This window comes from Leptodactylus fuscus, chromosome 1 (genome assembly GCF_031893055.1).
Source record: "Leptodactylus fuscus isolate aLepFus1 chromosome 1, aLepFus1.hap2, whole genome shotgun sequence".
Lineage (NCBI taxonomy): Eukaryota > Metazoa > Chordata > Amphibia > Anura > Leptodactylidae > Leptodactylus > Leptodactylus fuscus.
The window spans coordinates 216,305,746-216,322,810 of NC_134265.1; the positions used below are offsets into that span (position 1 = coordinate 216,305,746).

Sequence of the window (17,065 nt, forward strand, 5' to 3'; positions counted from 1 at the left end):
TCAGGAAATTACTGCCCAAGCCCCAGGTGGCATTGATCTCCTCACCAACCGCACTTCAGCCTGTCCATTCTCATCTTTTGAACCTGTTACAGAAGAGGAAGTCTCCCAACTACTTTCTTCATCTCGCCCTACAACCTGCAGTAGTGACCCCTTCCCCTCACACCTTCTCCAATCTCTGTCCCCTGCTGTCACAACTTACCTTACTAAAATATTTAACCTCTCTCTCTCTTCTGGAATCTTCCCATCCTCCTTCAAGCATGCTGTTATAACTCCGCTATTGAAAAAACCCTCCCTGGACTCATCCTATGCTGCTAACTATCGACCCGCCTCTAACCTCCCCTTCATCTCTAAACTCTTGGAACGCCTGGTCTATTCTCGTTTAATCCGCTATCTCTCTGCTAACTCTCTGCTTGACCCCTTACAATCTGGTTTCCGCGCTCTGCACTCTACTGAAACGGCTCTCACAAAAGTCTCCAATGATCTCCTAATGGCTAAATCCAATGGTGACTTCTCTCTCCTTATTCTTCTAGACCTCTCTGCAGCTTTTGACACTGTTGACCATCAACTCCTCCTCACTATGCTCCGCTCAGTCGGCCTCAAGGACACTGCGCTCTCCTGGTTCTCCTCTTATCTCTCAGACTGCACTTTCAGTGTATCATTTGCGGGCTCTATTTCCTCCCCGCTTTGCCTTGCTGTTGGGGTTCCTCAGGGCTCAGTCCTAGGCCCCTTGCTCTTTTCTCTCTACACAGCCCTCATTGGACAAACCATCACCAGATTTGGCTTCAGGTACCATCTTTATGCTGATGACACCCAATTATACACATCTTCCCGTGACATCACCCCTGCACTCATACAGAACACCAGTGACTGTCTCTCTGCTGTCTCAAATATCATGTCCTCGCTCTATCTGAAACTAAATCTCTCCAAGACTGAACTACTACTGTTTCCACCATCTAATACAGGGGTGGGCAATTAATTTTCCCATGGGGCCGTATAAGAAATTGAAACTATGCTAGAGGGCCACGCCACTACAAATTTAGCTCCACCCACTTCTACGTTGACTCCGCCCATTCCCAATAATCTTTCCATGTGCCCCCACACAGTATAATCCTCCTACAGTCACCCGTACATTATATGCCCCCACATTATAATGTTCCCTTCCAACTGCCCCACAGTATTAAGTCCCTCACCTGGTGCCCCAGTATAAACTGTGGAAACTAGAGGGGACATTAAACAGTGGGGGTAGTTGGAGGGCGGCAATAAATTGACAGCTGGAGCGGGACATGAAACTGGGGGCAACTAGAGGGGTACATTAAAATCAGGAAGCTGGAAGCAGACATTAAACTGTAGGGGTAGCTGGAGGGTGACATTAAACTGGGGGCAACTAGAGGCAGACAGGTCCCCCTACAGCTTCCTCCACGGTTTAATGTCCCCCCAGTCTAAGTGCCCTCTTCATCTACCCCCAGTTTCATGTCCCCCCCTCCATTTCTCCCTCAGTTTCATATCCCCCTTTATTTTCCCCATTTCATGTCCCCCCCTCCATCTGCCATCTCTGCCCTAGTATAACATTCCCCTTCCATCTCTGCCCCTAGGTTACTGAGACACACACACACACACATATATAGACAGACAGACAGACACACATATAGACAGACACACATATAGACAGGCACACATATAGACAGGCACACATATAGACAGACACACATACAGACACATATAGACAGACACACACACAAATAGACATACACACATATAGACACACATATAGACACACATAGACAGACACACATACAGACACATATAGACAGACACACATATAGACACACACACATATAGACACACACAGACAGACACACATATAGACACACACACATACACATATAGACAGACACACATATAGACAGACACACATATAGACACACACACATATAGACACACACACATATAGACACATATAGACAGACACACATATAGACAGACACACATATAGACAGACACACACACATATAGACACACACACATATAGACACACACAGACAGATACACATATAGACACACATAGACAGACACACATATAGACAGACACACATATAGATACACACACACACACATATAGATACACACACATATAGACACACATATACACACACACATATAGATACACACACATATAGACACACACACACTCACTCTCTCTCTTTCTCCACCCTGCAGCTCACCTTACATCTCTCAGTACTTTATGACACGCTCCACATCTCCATCTTCGGCCGGCACTAAGACACGCCCCCTAGACACGCCTCCCTAGTCAGAGCTGTGCGGGCCGGACTGAATCAGTCAGAGGGCCGGATATGGCCCGCGGGCCGGACTTTGCCCAGGTCTGATCTAATAGATCTGTCCCTGATATATCCATTGCAGTCTCAGGCCTTACTATAACTCCTAGGCAGCAGGCCCGCTGCCTCGGGGTCACGTTTGATGCAGACCTTTCCTTCACCCCTCATATTGAATCACTCGCACGTTCATGTCACCTCCACCTCAAACACATCTCCAGAATACGCCCTTTCCTTACCAGAGATACACTAAAGACACTTATTGTCTCTCTGATTCATTCTCGCCTTGACTACTGTAACTCCTTACTAATCGGTCTTCCCCTCACTAAACTGTCCCCTCTACAATCTATTCTGAATGCAGCGGCCAGGCTCATCTATCAGTCTAGACGCTATAGCGATGCCTCTGGTCTGTGCCGGTCACTACACTGGCTGCCTATTCATTATAGAATAAAATATAAAGTTATCACTCTCATCCACAAGGCTCTCCATAATGCCGCACCTCCCTATATTTCCTCCCTCATCTCTGTCTATCGCCCAACCCGTGCTCTCCGCTCACTCAATGACCTAACACTTTTATCCTCTATTATCAGAACCTCCCACGCTCGTATACAAGACTTCTCCCGAGTTGCACCACTTCTCTGGAATGCTCTCCCCCGGACAATCAGATTAACTCCCAATTTCTACAGTTTCAAACGCAAACTAAAGACGCATCTGTTCAGACAGGCCTATCACAATGTCTAACGTAAATCCTTAACCCTCCTCTGTCTCCGCTCCCACATTTCCCCACATGATATGATGTCATCTCATGCTAACTGCATAGGTCCAAGCTCCATCCACATGTTAAAGGACACGACTGTCGACGGCTCATAAAGTCTTACGTTTATGCAATGACAGTCACCTCTATTACAAAAGTGTCTGACCTCTGTATAAGCAATACCGCCCCTGCTACCTCGTGTCATCCCCTCTACCTCATAGATTGTAAGCTCTTGCGAGCAGGGCCCTCAGTCCCATTGTGTGAAATGATTTTCTTTGTAATGTATCGTTCTGTCTGTATTTGAACCCTACAAATTGTACAGCGCTGCGGAATATGTTGGCGCTATAGAAATAAAATTTATTCTTCTTCTTATTATTATAATACTGTGTGCAGGGGCCACTATGGGGTACAATACCGTGTGCAGGGGCCACTATGGGGGATAATACTGTGTGGAGGGGCCACTATGGGGTATAATACTGTGTGCAGGGGCCACTATGGGGCATAATAGAGCGCGCAGGAATGTGTAGGAGGGGTTCGGTCGAGGTCTTCGGTGTCGGTCGTTGGGAAAGGGCCCCATGTCAAAAGTTCGCTACGGGGCCCCGCCATTCCTAGTTATGTCACTGCCCTGTTAGGTATATGGGGGGACACCACCTGTAAAGCTGGGTTGAGCGTACTGTAGCTGGACCTAATTGCTCTGTATCCCTGTTTTGGGGGGACACCGCCTGCAAAGATGGGTTGAGCATATATAGCCGGACTTAATGCTCTATATCCCTGTTAGGTATATGGGGGGACACTGCCTGTAAAGTTGGGTTGATTGTATATAGCCGGACTGAATTGCTCTGTATCCCTGTTAAGTGTTTTGGGGGACACACAATGGAAAGCTGGGTTAAGCGTATGTAGCTGGACTTAATGCTCTGTATCCATGTTAGGTATATGGGGGGACACCCCCTGTAAAGCTGGGTTGAGCGTATATAGCCGGACCCAATTGCTGTGTATCCCTATTTTGGGGGGACACCGCCTACAAAGCTCGGTTGAGCATATATAGCCTGACCCAATTGTTCTGTATCCCTGTTTTGGGGGACACCGTCTACAAGGCTGGGTTGAGCGTATATAGCCAGACCTAATTGCTGTGTATCCCTGTTTTGGGGGGACACACAGTGGAAAGCTAAAACGTATGTAGCTGGACTTAATGCTCTGTATCCCTGTTAGGTATATGGGGGACACTGCCTGTAAAGCTGGGTTGAGCGTATATAGCCGGACCTAATTGCTGTGTATTCCTGTTTTGGGGGGACACCGCCTGCAAAGCTGGGTTGAGCGTATATAGCTGGACCTAATTGCTCTGTATCCCTCTTTTGGGGAGGACACTGCCTGCAAAGCTGGGTTGAGCGTATGTAGCCGGACTTAATGCTCTGTATCCCTGTTAGGTATATGGGGGGACACCGCCTGTAAAGCTGGGTTGAGCATATATAGCCGGACCTAATTGCTGTGTATCCCTGTTTTGGGGGGACACCGTCTGCAAAGCTGGGTTGAGCGTATATAGCCGGACTTAAAGAGGACCTTTCATCAGATCGGGCACATGCAGTTCTATATACTGCTGGAAAGCTGACAGTGCGCTGAATTCAGCAAACTGTCAGCTTTCCCGATCTGTGCCCTGTGTAAAGCGCTATCGGTCCCGGTAAAGTAGCGCTTTACAGTCAGAAGGGCGTTTCTGACAGTTAGCCAGGGACGCCCTTCTGCCCAGCAGCACCTATCGTGCTGTGCTCTAAGACTGGGGAGGAACAACCCCTTCCCTCCTGATAACACTCGTCTATGGACAAGCTGTGTGAGCAGAGGGAGGGGGCGTTCCTCCCCGCTCCACGGTACAGCGCGATAGGCGCTGCTGGGCAGAAGGGCGTCCCTGGCTAACTGTCAGAAACGCCCTTCTGACACTACAGCGCTACGGTATCGGGACCGATAGCGCTTTACACCGGGCACAGATCGGCACAGCTTTCCAGCAGTATATAAAACTGCCGGTGCCCAATCTGATGAAAGGTCCTCTTTAATGCTCTGTATCCCTGTTAGGTGTTTGGGGGGACACTGCCTGGAAAGCTGGGTTGAGGGTATATAGCCGAACCTAATTGCTCTGTATCCCTGTTTTAGGGGGACACCCTGTGGAAAGCTCAACTCCTCTCCCTGCAGTATATATATATAGTATATATGTTTTTCTTCCATTTTTCCCTGCCTACTAGAATCTATAATAATAATAAAATTTTTTATTTATATAGCGCCAACATATTCCGCAGCGCTGTACAATTTGTAGGGTTCAAATACAGACCTAATACCTATCTAGCCCTCAGCAGATCTCTTTCTCTCCCTATCTCTCACTGCAAATGTGACGAAGATGGTGCTGACTACTCTTATAAATCGGAGGTCACATGTTTTCGGCAGACAATGGGTCTTTTAAATTTTTTTCAATCCCTCCGTTGTCGTAGTTCCTGTCCCACCTCCCCTGCACAGTTACCAGGGAAGGTAAGAGGGGATACGAATTTTTACTGTGTTTGCAGCATAGTATTCGATTGGAATCGAATAACTCGAACAGCCTGATATTCGATTGAATACCTATTCGATCGAACGGCATTCGCTCATCTCTACTGACTATTTTTATATCCATACAATGGTTTGTTAATGGTCTCTTTGTGATTACTCTGGTTTGTGTCTGTGTGTCTGACGCTGATCAAAATGAACAGCCACTGGATAGACCCATCATTTTCATGCCCACCAGTGTCAAGCAAGTGTGAAGTTTCATGTGTGTGCTCAACCTCTACAATTTCTCCTGCACCATCAGCGTTGCACAATTCTGCTCCTACTAGGCTCAATCCACCCTAATCCCCCCCAACTCTGCTGGTTAGAGTCTCAATCCACCCTGATTCCCCCCAACTCTGCTGGTTAGAGTCTCAATCCACCCTGATTCCCCCAAACTCTGCTGGTTAGAGGCTCAATCCACCCTGATTCCCCCCAACTCTGCTGGTTAGAGGCTCAACTCACTCCAAGGGCCAAAAACACTGCCGGTGCAAGGCTCTACTCATTGCAAGTGCCAAAAACACTGCTTTTTAAAGGCTCTACTCACTCCAAGGGCCCAAAACTCTGATGGTGCAAGGCTCTACTCAATCTAAGGACCTAAAACTCTGCTGGTAAGAGGCTGAAGTCACCTAAATGGCCTCAATCTCTGCTGGTAGCTCACCTTAAGGGCCTCTACCTTAATTTGGAAGGGCTCACGTTAAGGGCCAGAAAAGTTAATTTTGGAAGGTCTTACCACATCACATCACATACACACATCCACAATGACAGTGAAGGGTGGGTACTGTTGGATTTCCCATTGCCTATTCCATCTGTGGTTGTCATGGGCAATGTGATTTAAAGGGGTGCTAGTTAATGTTTCTTTAGCTTGAATTTGGGTTTCTTTCCATCCAATTGGGGAAGAAAGAAGGTTTCCAGGTATTTTCCCACTTTGATAGAGGTTTTTTGAGTGTAGAAAGTGTGTAGTTGATGGGCTGTGATGGTGGGGGTAAAACTGTGACTTGGGCTTGTTAGATGCCCCCCAGGCATGCTTCCCCTGCTGTCCCAGTTGCATTGCAGAGGTGTTGGCATCATTTCCTGGGGTGTCATAGTGGACTTGGTGACCCTCCTGAGTCGAATGGTGGGTTCCCCTGAAACGAAGCATTTTTCCCCATAGACTATAATAGGGTTTGATAGTCGATCGAATAGTCGAATATTGAGCGGTTATTCAAAACGAATAACGAATATCAAATATTTTACTGTTCGCTCATCTCTATTCTTTGTATATCTATCTGCAGTGTCTTCTGTACTAATAATAAACAGTGGAAACAGGAAAATATTCAGAGCAGCTACAAACCTATTTCAGCCAGTCTGGCTGATGGAGGATTCTTATGTAATAATTCAATGTGTTTATCCATTTGGTCTCTAGTTGCAGTTGAAAAGTTACACTGCATACATCTGTAGTTGTCTCGTGTATGCTCCCAAATGATACGACTGTTGGTTGTATGACCTAGAAGTAAACAAAAAAATATGTAAATCACGTTGTTTAATGTACAATACAATATATTGCCCATTTTCCTTTTACACTCATTATCCACTGTGTATGTTGCAGATTAAAGTATGGACCCATTCATTTCTATAGGTCTATAGACATAGTTTTTTTCGGCTGTATGTCTGGGCTGTAGTGAAGAGCCACAAAATATATAGCAGATCCTATTTCTGTCTGTATTCACAGCTCAATCCATTCATTTTAATGTATGGGTCAGTGAAAAATCATAGATGATACATGGATACCAATCCATGTGTAATCTGGGCCGTTTTTACCATATATTGCACATGGTCACGTGTATGAGGCCTTAGAATGTTTCTTGCTCAATAGTAGACTTGCTATCATAAAAATATTTGTGCACTTTATACACAATTGCTGATCATTCACCAGCTCTGGAAATAATCTCTAGAAATCTAACAAATCCAAATTAAAAAATAAATAAATCTTAAAGTAAAATAGAAATTCTTTAGAAATGATACAGTGCCTTGTGAAAGTATTTGGCCCCCTTGAAATTTTCAACCTTTTGCCACATTTCAGGCTTCAAACATAAAGGTATCAAATTTTAATTTTTGGGGGAAGAATCAACAAGTGGTACACAATTGTGAAGTGGAATGAAATTTATTGGATATTTTAACCATTTTTAACAAAGAAAAAATTGAGCGTGAAAAATTATTTGGCCCCCTTGCGTTAAAACTTTGTAGTGCCACCTTTTGCTGCGATTACAGCTGCAAGTCTCTTGGGGTATGTCTTTATCAGTTTTGCACTTTGAGAGACTGAAATTCTTGCGCATTCTTCCTTGCAAAACAGCTGGAGCTCAGTGAGGTTGGATGGAGAGCGTTTGTGAACAGCAGTTTTTTAGCTCTTTCCACAGATTCTCGATTGGATTCAGGTCTGGACTTTGACTTGGCCATTCTAACATCTGGATACCTTTATTTGTGAACTATTCCATTGTAGATTTTGCTTTATATTTTGGATCATTGTCTTGTTGGAAGATAAATCTACGTCCAAGTCTCAGGTCTGCAGACTCCCACAGGTTTTCTTCCAGAATGGTCCTGTATTGGGCTCCATCCATCTTCCCATCAATTTTAACCATCTTCCCTGTCCCTGCTGAAGAAACGCAGGACCAAACCATGATGCTGCCACCACCATGTTTGACAGTGGTGATGGTGTGTTCAGGGTGATGTTTGGTGTTGCCTTTACACCAAACATATCGTTTTGCATTGTGGCAAAAAAGTTGGATTTTGGTTTCATTTGACCAGAGCACCTTCTTCCACATGTTTGCTGTCTCCCAGGTGGCTTGTGGCAAACTTTAAACAAGACTTTTTATGGATATCTTTGAGAAATGGCTTTCTTCTTGCCACTCTTCCATAAAGGCCAGATTTGTGCAGTGTACGACTGATTGTTGTCCTATGGACAGACTCTCCCACCTCAGCTGTAGATCTCTGCAGTTCATCCAGAGTGATCATGGGCCTCTTGGCTTCATCTTTGATCAGTCTTCTCCTTGTTTGAGATGAAAGTTTAGAGTGACGGTCGGGTCTTGGTAGATTTGCAGTTGTCTGATACTCCTTCCATTTCAATATATTGCTTGCTCAGTGCTCCTTGGGATGTTTAAAACTTGGGAAATCTTTCTGTATCCAAATCCGGCTTTAAACTTCTCCACGACAGTATCTCAGACCTGCCTGGTGTATCCCTTGGTCTTCATGATACTCTCTGCGCTTTAAACAGAACCCTGAGACTATCACAGAGCAGGTGCATTTATACAGAGACTTGATTACACACAGGTGGATTCTATTTATCATCACCAGTCATTTAGGACAACATTGGATCATTCAGAGATCCTCACTGAACTGAATGGAGTGAGTTTGCTGCACAAAGTGATTTTTCTGCACACCCCACTTTTCAGTTTTTTCTTTGTTAAAAAAGTTTAAAATATCGAATAAATTTCGTTCCACTTCACAATTGTGTCCCACTTGTTGTTGATTCTTCCCTCCAAAATTAAAATTTTATATCTTTATGTTTGAAGCCTGAATTGTGGCAAAAGGTTGAAAAGTTCAAGAGGGCTGAATACTTTCGCAAGGCACTATAGCTGAAACAATAGACATTAATGGAAAAGATAAGACTTGGACTAGACTTGTACATTACACAGACATTGTTTGTATAAATCTTAATAGGTGTCTGCTAATACATACAATTTGCAACTCTTTACTATTGTTTTTGTTTCATGCTGCCTTTAATATCATGCTGGATATCACAATACATATTGTTATTGTGCTACTTGGCTCAGGGCTCGTTCACATCTGTGCCTGGAATTCCGTTATGCAGGTTTCCATTTCCTGCATAAAACAGAGCAGGAGACGGAAACTTGCAGGAGTCTTTCTCACCCATTCATTTGAATGGGTGAGAAAGCTGTCTGGCCGTGAGCGGTGGTGAGCGTTTTATGCTCTCCGCCGCAAAACCGGGTTTTTTAATCCGGACATGCAGTACTCTGTGTCCGGATTACAAAAAGCGGTTTCGCGGTGGAGAGCATAAAACGCTCACCGCCGCTCATGGCCGGACCCGGTCTGTGCTTTCCATCTTCTTGCATGCAGAAGACGGAAAGCACAGAATGAAAACCAGAACGCCGGTGTGAACCTAGCGTCAGTGGCAAAATTTCTGGTACTGTCAAACCATAGCAAATCCAATTGCTGGGTTATTTTTCCACTGATTTTCATTGGCAATGGCATATATAGGAACGAAAACAAAAGCAGAGCTGAAGACAGATCGAAGTCATTGGCCCACATTTTCTAAGGGATTTATATATTTTTTCAAATCTTAAATGTAATGCGAAAAGTGGCCATAGTTTTAGTCAATATCATTAAGAATCCTAAACATGGTGCACAAATTGTTGCCATTCTACACTTGTCCTGGTGTGAGCTATTTCCGATTTTCTCACTTAGTTCAAAACACACCAAATTTATAAAGAGGTATGTGCTGTTTAATAAATTTGGCACAGATCGTGCCAACTAACTCTTGTACTTTAAATTTCAAAGTTCATGTTAGTCTAAGTTAGAATATACTGCATATATGTGACAGTAGATCATATTATAGTGTTTGTAAGTAGATGAACTACTGATCTCTTAAAAATCCGTTTAATGCCAGCGATATTGCACAAAAATCTAATGCTTAATAAAGTATCCCATGAGTAGGGCAAAGCTGAAATGCCTTGCACTGCCACTACTTTGTAGACGACATACATTGTACATAATAAACAGGACGCAGCTCTCACATAAGCACTGTAGATCCTTCAAACAGGGGTATCAAGAGTTGGACTAACACCAATCTGACAATGATAGCCTATCCATAAAGGACATCAATCAAGTGAAACCAGAAAACATATAGTCCCTTTTTTTTATTTTACTTTTCAGTTCCCAGTGCTCTTGATTACTGGGGTAATCATCAGTCTTTGACCCCTTCCTACTGGTGACATCTTTTGATTTTTGTTTTTGACTCCCCACTGTCCAAACCTTATAATTTTTTTTTCCCATTCTCAGAGTCATGTGAGAGCTTAATGTTTGCAGATAAATTGTTATTCATGATGCTACCATTTACTATTATGTATAATGTACTGTGAAGCTGGAAAGAAATTCAGAATGGGATGGATTTGAAGAAAAAGTGCATTTTGCAACTCTCTTATATTTCTTATATTTCATTTTATGTCTTTTACTCTGCAGCTTAAATGACTTGTCACCTGTGTTCAACATTTCGGTACGATTCCATGGATACCAACTTTATATGTTTTTATTTACATTTTAACAAAAATCTAAAACTCTGCTTAACCACTTCAGTACCGGGCCAATTTTTGGTCCAGGACCAGACACATTTTAGGTTTATTTTGTATGTGCGGTTTTGAGGGCTGTAACATTTTTCCCGTATGTCTCAGTCAACTTTTGCGTCTTGTTTCGGGGACACATAGGGTTTTATTTTTATGTTGTTTTTATTTTCGAATGTGTTTAAATTTTTTTTATATCCGGGAAAATATAAACATAATAGGAGGGAAATGTGTCTGGTTTTCAATTTAAACTTTTTTTTTATTTAATAACACAAAGTGCCACTGAAAAACTTTATAATATAGTTTTTCCTCTCCGTTATGGTAATTTTTATTTTGTATGGTGTCGTCGGGGGTGGGGCTATAACCTTTAATAACGGCGTTTTATTAGAGTATTATTATTTTTTTTATTATTATATTTACATTTTTTACATCATGGCGATGTCCATAGCCGTGTATACAGCGCTCATTGAGCGCTGTATACCCAGCGATCGAGATGGCAGGGAAGGGAATAAACCTTCCCTGCCATCTCTCTGGGAGCTCCGGCTGAAGTTACAGCCGGCTCCCAGCTTCAGTAGCTGCACGATCTCCGTGCAGTTGCTGTGTTCTGACTGGATGTACCAGTACGTCCTGTCAGAACAAGGCAACCACTTCCCAGACGTTTATAGTCTATGGGCGGTCCGGAAGTGGTTAATACATTTTTTTTTTTTTTTTTTTTTTTACAAAAATCGCCATATTCAGACACCTGTAACTTTTTGACATTTCCGTGTATGATGAAGCATAGGACATCTTTTTTGCAGGGCTAGGTGTACTTTTTAGTTATATCATTTTAGGAAATGTCTATTGCTTTGATCACTTTTCATTCAAATTTTTATCAGAGGTGAAACAGTGAAAAAACGTCGGTTTAGCACTTTTGAATTTTTTTCAAATTCACCATGTGGGAAAAATATTTTATTTATTTTTTTACTATTTTATTAGCCCTGACCCCCACCAATAGGGGGCTTGAACCTGCAATCATTTGATTGCAAGTCCCATAGACTGAAATACAACTGTATTGCAGCCTATGGGAGATTTGCAGTGTTACTATTGAGGCAGGTCATATACCAGCCACAACAGTTATATTGCCTTCAGAAGGCTCCCGGCTGTCAGCTGAACAGGTCGGCTTCTGCAATCTTGCCATGTGGCAGCTGGCCTGCAATGTTAAAGGTACGGGTCCGATGGCGTCTGGCCTCGGAGGCTATTTTTTAAACTTTGGTGGGGTGGGGGATTGCCTTCAATCCCTGGGATCAGAGTGAACTCTGATTTTGGGCATTAGCACCAGGTCTATTACGGCGGATGCTGGGAAATGGTCAAATATAATCATTTGTGCACTTGCAGCACACATGCACCAAATTACCTCCCTCATCTTGCCATGGTTTTAGTGTGAATGAGTCGCTGCTTGAACCAACACTGATTAGCCTCATTAAATTAATCTAATCAGCAACAATTCCACAGGCAAAATAATAGATTTTTATGATGATCGTTTTAACCCATAAATAATGAAGTACTCAAAATCCCTTCATTACTTTGATATGTACTGTGTATGCATGTAAAAGAAGCAGAGGAAGGGCAAGTTCACATGGCAGAAACCTTTTCCACCTTGTGATTTCCCTGTGCAGCTAGCCGCAACGGAATGCTGATGCATCGGCTTCCCGTTGCGGCATCCCGCTCCTGATTAGGCCCGAGTGTATGGGCCTAATCAGGAGTGAATCTCGCACCGCGGATACTGCAGCTGAGTCAGCTGTGGCATCTGTGGGAAGATAGGGCATGTCGCTTCTTTTTAAAAGTGGCTCCTATTGAAATGAATGCGGATTCCACACCAAAATCCGCCTGCAAAAGACTCCAGGTGAACTAGTCCTAATGATTTCCTGCATAAATAGCATAATATTTACATTATCTATGCTTACATATTATTTATTTGCATTACTGATAAGGTCATACTTCTAAGCTAAAAATGTAAAGAGGAGTATTTTTTACTCCTCTAGAAAAAAATATAGTGTGACCCCTGGACACTTGCCAATTCTTTAAAGATTTTCATTGCAGCAATCATATCATACATATAACAGACAAGACAGGATCACAATAGACGTTCACACCTCTACAGATTATCCCCATTATTACTTCCACTATTGACAACAGATGATGTCACAGCTATCTACTGCCCGTACTGTTCAGAGCATGTCTACAAAACTTTCCCATAGACCTCAATAAGTCAGCTCCTGGCTATGGTTATGACTATTCTGTGGGGTATATCACTAAATGCTGTTAACAGAAGAGATTTCTGTTAACAGTATTTAGTGATATACCCCACAGAATAGTCATAACCATAGCCAGGAGCTGACTTATTGAGGTCTATGGGAAAGTTTTGTAGACATGCTCTGAACAGTACGGGCAGTAGATAGCTGTCAGGCAAAGATGGCAGCCCCCGTAATGATGTAAAGACAATAGATGACAAACATACTATCTAAAAATAACACATACTTCAGATAACAAATGTTTCATAATGCCCAAGATATAACTGAATTAACCCCCACCCTTATTTTCTCTCCTTTGCACACAGGAGCCTGTGCACCATGCACAGTGAGAAGACAGGTACAGCTCTCAATAAAGAAGCTAAGGAAAGAATAAATCAATGCAGGATTTCACAGAAAGAAACTAAAATCCGTTGTTAAAATACGTTTAAAAAATTATTAATGAAATAAATGGGGGCCGGAAAAGTAGTTTGAAAGGTTAGTCACACTTTTAATAGAGATGGGCGACCACCTCAAGACTAGTTTCTTTTCGGGTGGCTCAGGTCCTCGAGTCAAACAAGTTCGGTACTAAGCACACTTTCTATCTATCTATAATAAATAATAATAAATTTTATTTATATAGCGCCAACATATTCCACAGCGCTGTATAATTTGTAGGTTTCAAATACAGACAGAAAGATACATTACAAAGAAAGTCATTTCACACAATGGGACTGAGGGCCCTGCTCGCAAGAGCTTACAATCTATGAGGTAGAGAGGGGGTGACACAAGAGGTAGCAGGGGCGGCATTGCTTATGCAGAGGTCAGACACTTTTGTAATAGAGGTTACTGTCATTACACAAACATAAAACTTTATGAGCCGTCACCAGACATGTCCTTTAACATGTGGATGGAGCTTGGACCTAAAAAGTTGGCCTGAAATGGCATCATATCATGTGGGGAAATGTGGGAGCGGGGACAGAGGATATGAGGGGTGAAGGAAAGGTCTGCGTCAAACATGACCCCGAGGCAGCGGGCCTGCTGCCTAGGAGTTATAGTATGGCCTGAGACTAAAATGGATATATCAGGGTCTATTAGATATCTATCTATCTATCTATCTATCTATCTATCTATCTATCTATCTATCTATCTATCTGTCTGTCTGTCTGTCTGTCTGTCTGTCTATCCATCCATCCAATTTCTAGCTCTTTAAGGCAAGCACAGCTTTAGTTATGTCAAAGTGAACATTACATGTACGTTTATGGAACAATGAATAGTAATCTATGGCAACATGTGTGGCAGTGCAGCAGGGGATAATAAGATGGATCAGGTTGCAGGACATATCGTCTGAGTGGTTTCAATGGTGGTTGCTATTTAGGAGTAGCAGCTAGCATCAGCAGCAGTACCGTAAATGGAAGATGATGATAAAGGGAGATGTGCCTTTTTCTGGCAGCTGAAAAAACTAAATTATTTTCTGAAATGGAAAATATTCTATGACCCTGAGAACAATACTTGGCAGGCAGAAAATAACATTGATTATTCTGGCGACTATCCTTGTACAGGAGAAAATGCCACATAAATATCGTGTTGGCAAAATTTCTAGAAAAACTTGGGCTGTGCTTGCCTGGCTGCCAGCTGAAATAGCTAGACTATCCTCCAAAAATTATCATTGTGTCTGTGGTTTGCTGATACTATGGGTACCTGTGCAGCATCAATGAGTGTAGTGTGACTCAGTGACAAGAAAAATTTGGGGCACACTAATAAAATGCAAAAGTGTCACTCAATGTGCACTTCACCGTACAACCATGAAACGAGGGATGTGGAATGGAACTAATGGCTTGCCCTGGTGAAGTTGAGGTGGAAATGGTCTAGAGCAGGGGTGGGCAACTAATTTTCCCATGGGGCCACATGAGAAATTGTAACGGTTCTAGAGGGCCATGCATGTTGCGGCAAATTTAGCTCCACCCACTTCTCCGCTGACTCCGCCCATTCTCAATCATTTTTCCATATGCCCCACAAAGTAAAATCCTCCTACAGTCACCCTAACATTATACCCCCCCCACATTATAACTAGAGATGAGCGAACACTGTTCGGATCAGCCGTTCCGAACAGCACGCTCCCATAGAAATGAATGGAAGCAGCTGGCACATACACTTTGCCGGCGGCTGGTTGCCTAACCCCCCGCGTGCCGGCTACGTCCATTCATTTCTATGGGAGCGTGCTGTTCGGAACGGCTGTTCCGTACAGTGTTCGCTCATCTCTAATTATAACGTTTCCCTGCAAATGTCCCACAGTATTAAGTCCCTCTCCTGGTGCCCCAGTATAAACTAGCAGAAACTAGAGGGGACATTAAAATGGGGCAGCTAGAGGGGGACATTAAACTGGGGGCAACTAGAGGCAGACATGTCCCCCTCCAGCTACCCCCCCATGGTTTAATATCCTCCTCCAGCTGCCCCAGTTTAATGTCACCCTCCATCTGCCTCATCATCACAGGTCCTTGAAAAAACTTCAACTAGCTATGCGGGCCGGATAAAAGCAGTCAGAGGGCCGGATGTGGCCCGCGGGCCGCACATTGTCCAGGTCTGGTCTAGAGTGTAGGAACTAGAGGAGGTTGATGGTTCCTGCCTAGTGTTAAAACTGTGCCTGCCCTGTACATGTGATGTGATGTCAGTACTAGAAAGCACCGGGCATTGCTGCATTTCTACACTGTGGCTTTTGATGCTCAAAACATTGATCCAGTGGGCCATGACAGCTAATGTGTTGTCCTCTGCCTATAATTTATGATCCCGTATTGAGTATATCATGCAACTTTTCACACATGAACATTTACAAGAAGAAAACCATGTGGCCATCAAGCAAGGACAACTTTCCTTGAGAAATAATGGCGACTAGGTATTCTCCATGGAGACTGTGCACTGCCATCAGCTGGTAAAGTGAAGTGGATTCCACTAAATGGCATGACAACGCTACACTACACTGCCAGTAACTTGGCCATGTGGGAGTTAAACTGGCAGGCTAGCTGGGTGCACATTGTGTGGAAAAGGAGAAGCAGAAGGTGGAGGATAATGTGACGTTCTAGAAGTGGTCTGTGAACAAAAGATGATCATGGAGAGAAGGTATTGAATGGTCTTGCCCCTGCTAATTTGACTTCAGCTGCCTAATATGCTTGTGACATCTTTTCATATTCACGACTATAACTATAACCTGTTTACAGATCTTGCCATCAGTTTGTCATTTGGTAATCTACAAAACCCCCTCCCATACAGGAGATGACTGCATGTAGCTGCTGCTGCGAAAACCAGTGACGTGTCTGCCAGTGCCACTACCACCTGAGCTTGCATTAGATCTACCCCAGGCAGGTCTTTTGGATATCAGTGCTGCACATCGGGTGAAACTATTGCAAGTGCTAGCACCCTCTACCTGTGTCACCCTGAACCAGTTGCCAGGTCTCATCTGTAATAGAATCATCATCTAGTTCCGTACCACCAATGAAATTCTCGTATGTCCTCTCCATTCGTAACAGATTTTTACCAATTGCCCCTACCAGCACTACCACTAGTAGCATATCCCCTGCAACTACTTTCACCACTCATGCCTTCCACCTCTACAGCAAAAAAAAAAAGAAAAAAAAAAAAAGCTGTAGTTCTCATCTAACACATAAAGTAGAGGAGGAGGAGGAGGAAGAAGAGGAAATATTGGGCTATGAGAAATTTCGCACTTAGCAGAAGCCACATGGGGTCTGTGTCAGTGACTATAAAGGAGAAAACATGATTGACAGTAAAGAAAGACAGCATGGTAAATTACATGTTGAGGAGGAGCAC

The 17,065-nt window shown here is 43.4% G+C and overlaps 1 protein-coding gene across 2 annotated transcripts in view; it reads right to left on the reverse strand.

Moving 5' to 3' along the window:
• ZNF414 (zinc finger protein 414) overlaps nucleotides 1-17,065 on the reverse strand; it is a 53,707-nt gene that overhangs the window by 5,191 nt on the left and 31,451 nt on the right. For both annotated transcript variants that reach the window (XM_075283648.1, XM_075283647.1), the window contains one exon: nucleotides 6,977-7,129. In XM_075283648.1, the coding sequence (XP_075139749.1) occupies nucleotides 6,977-7,129 (153 nt within the window). The remainder of the gene's footprint in view (nucleotides 1-6,976; nucleotides 7,130-17,065) is intronic.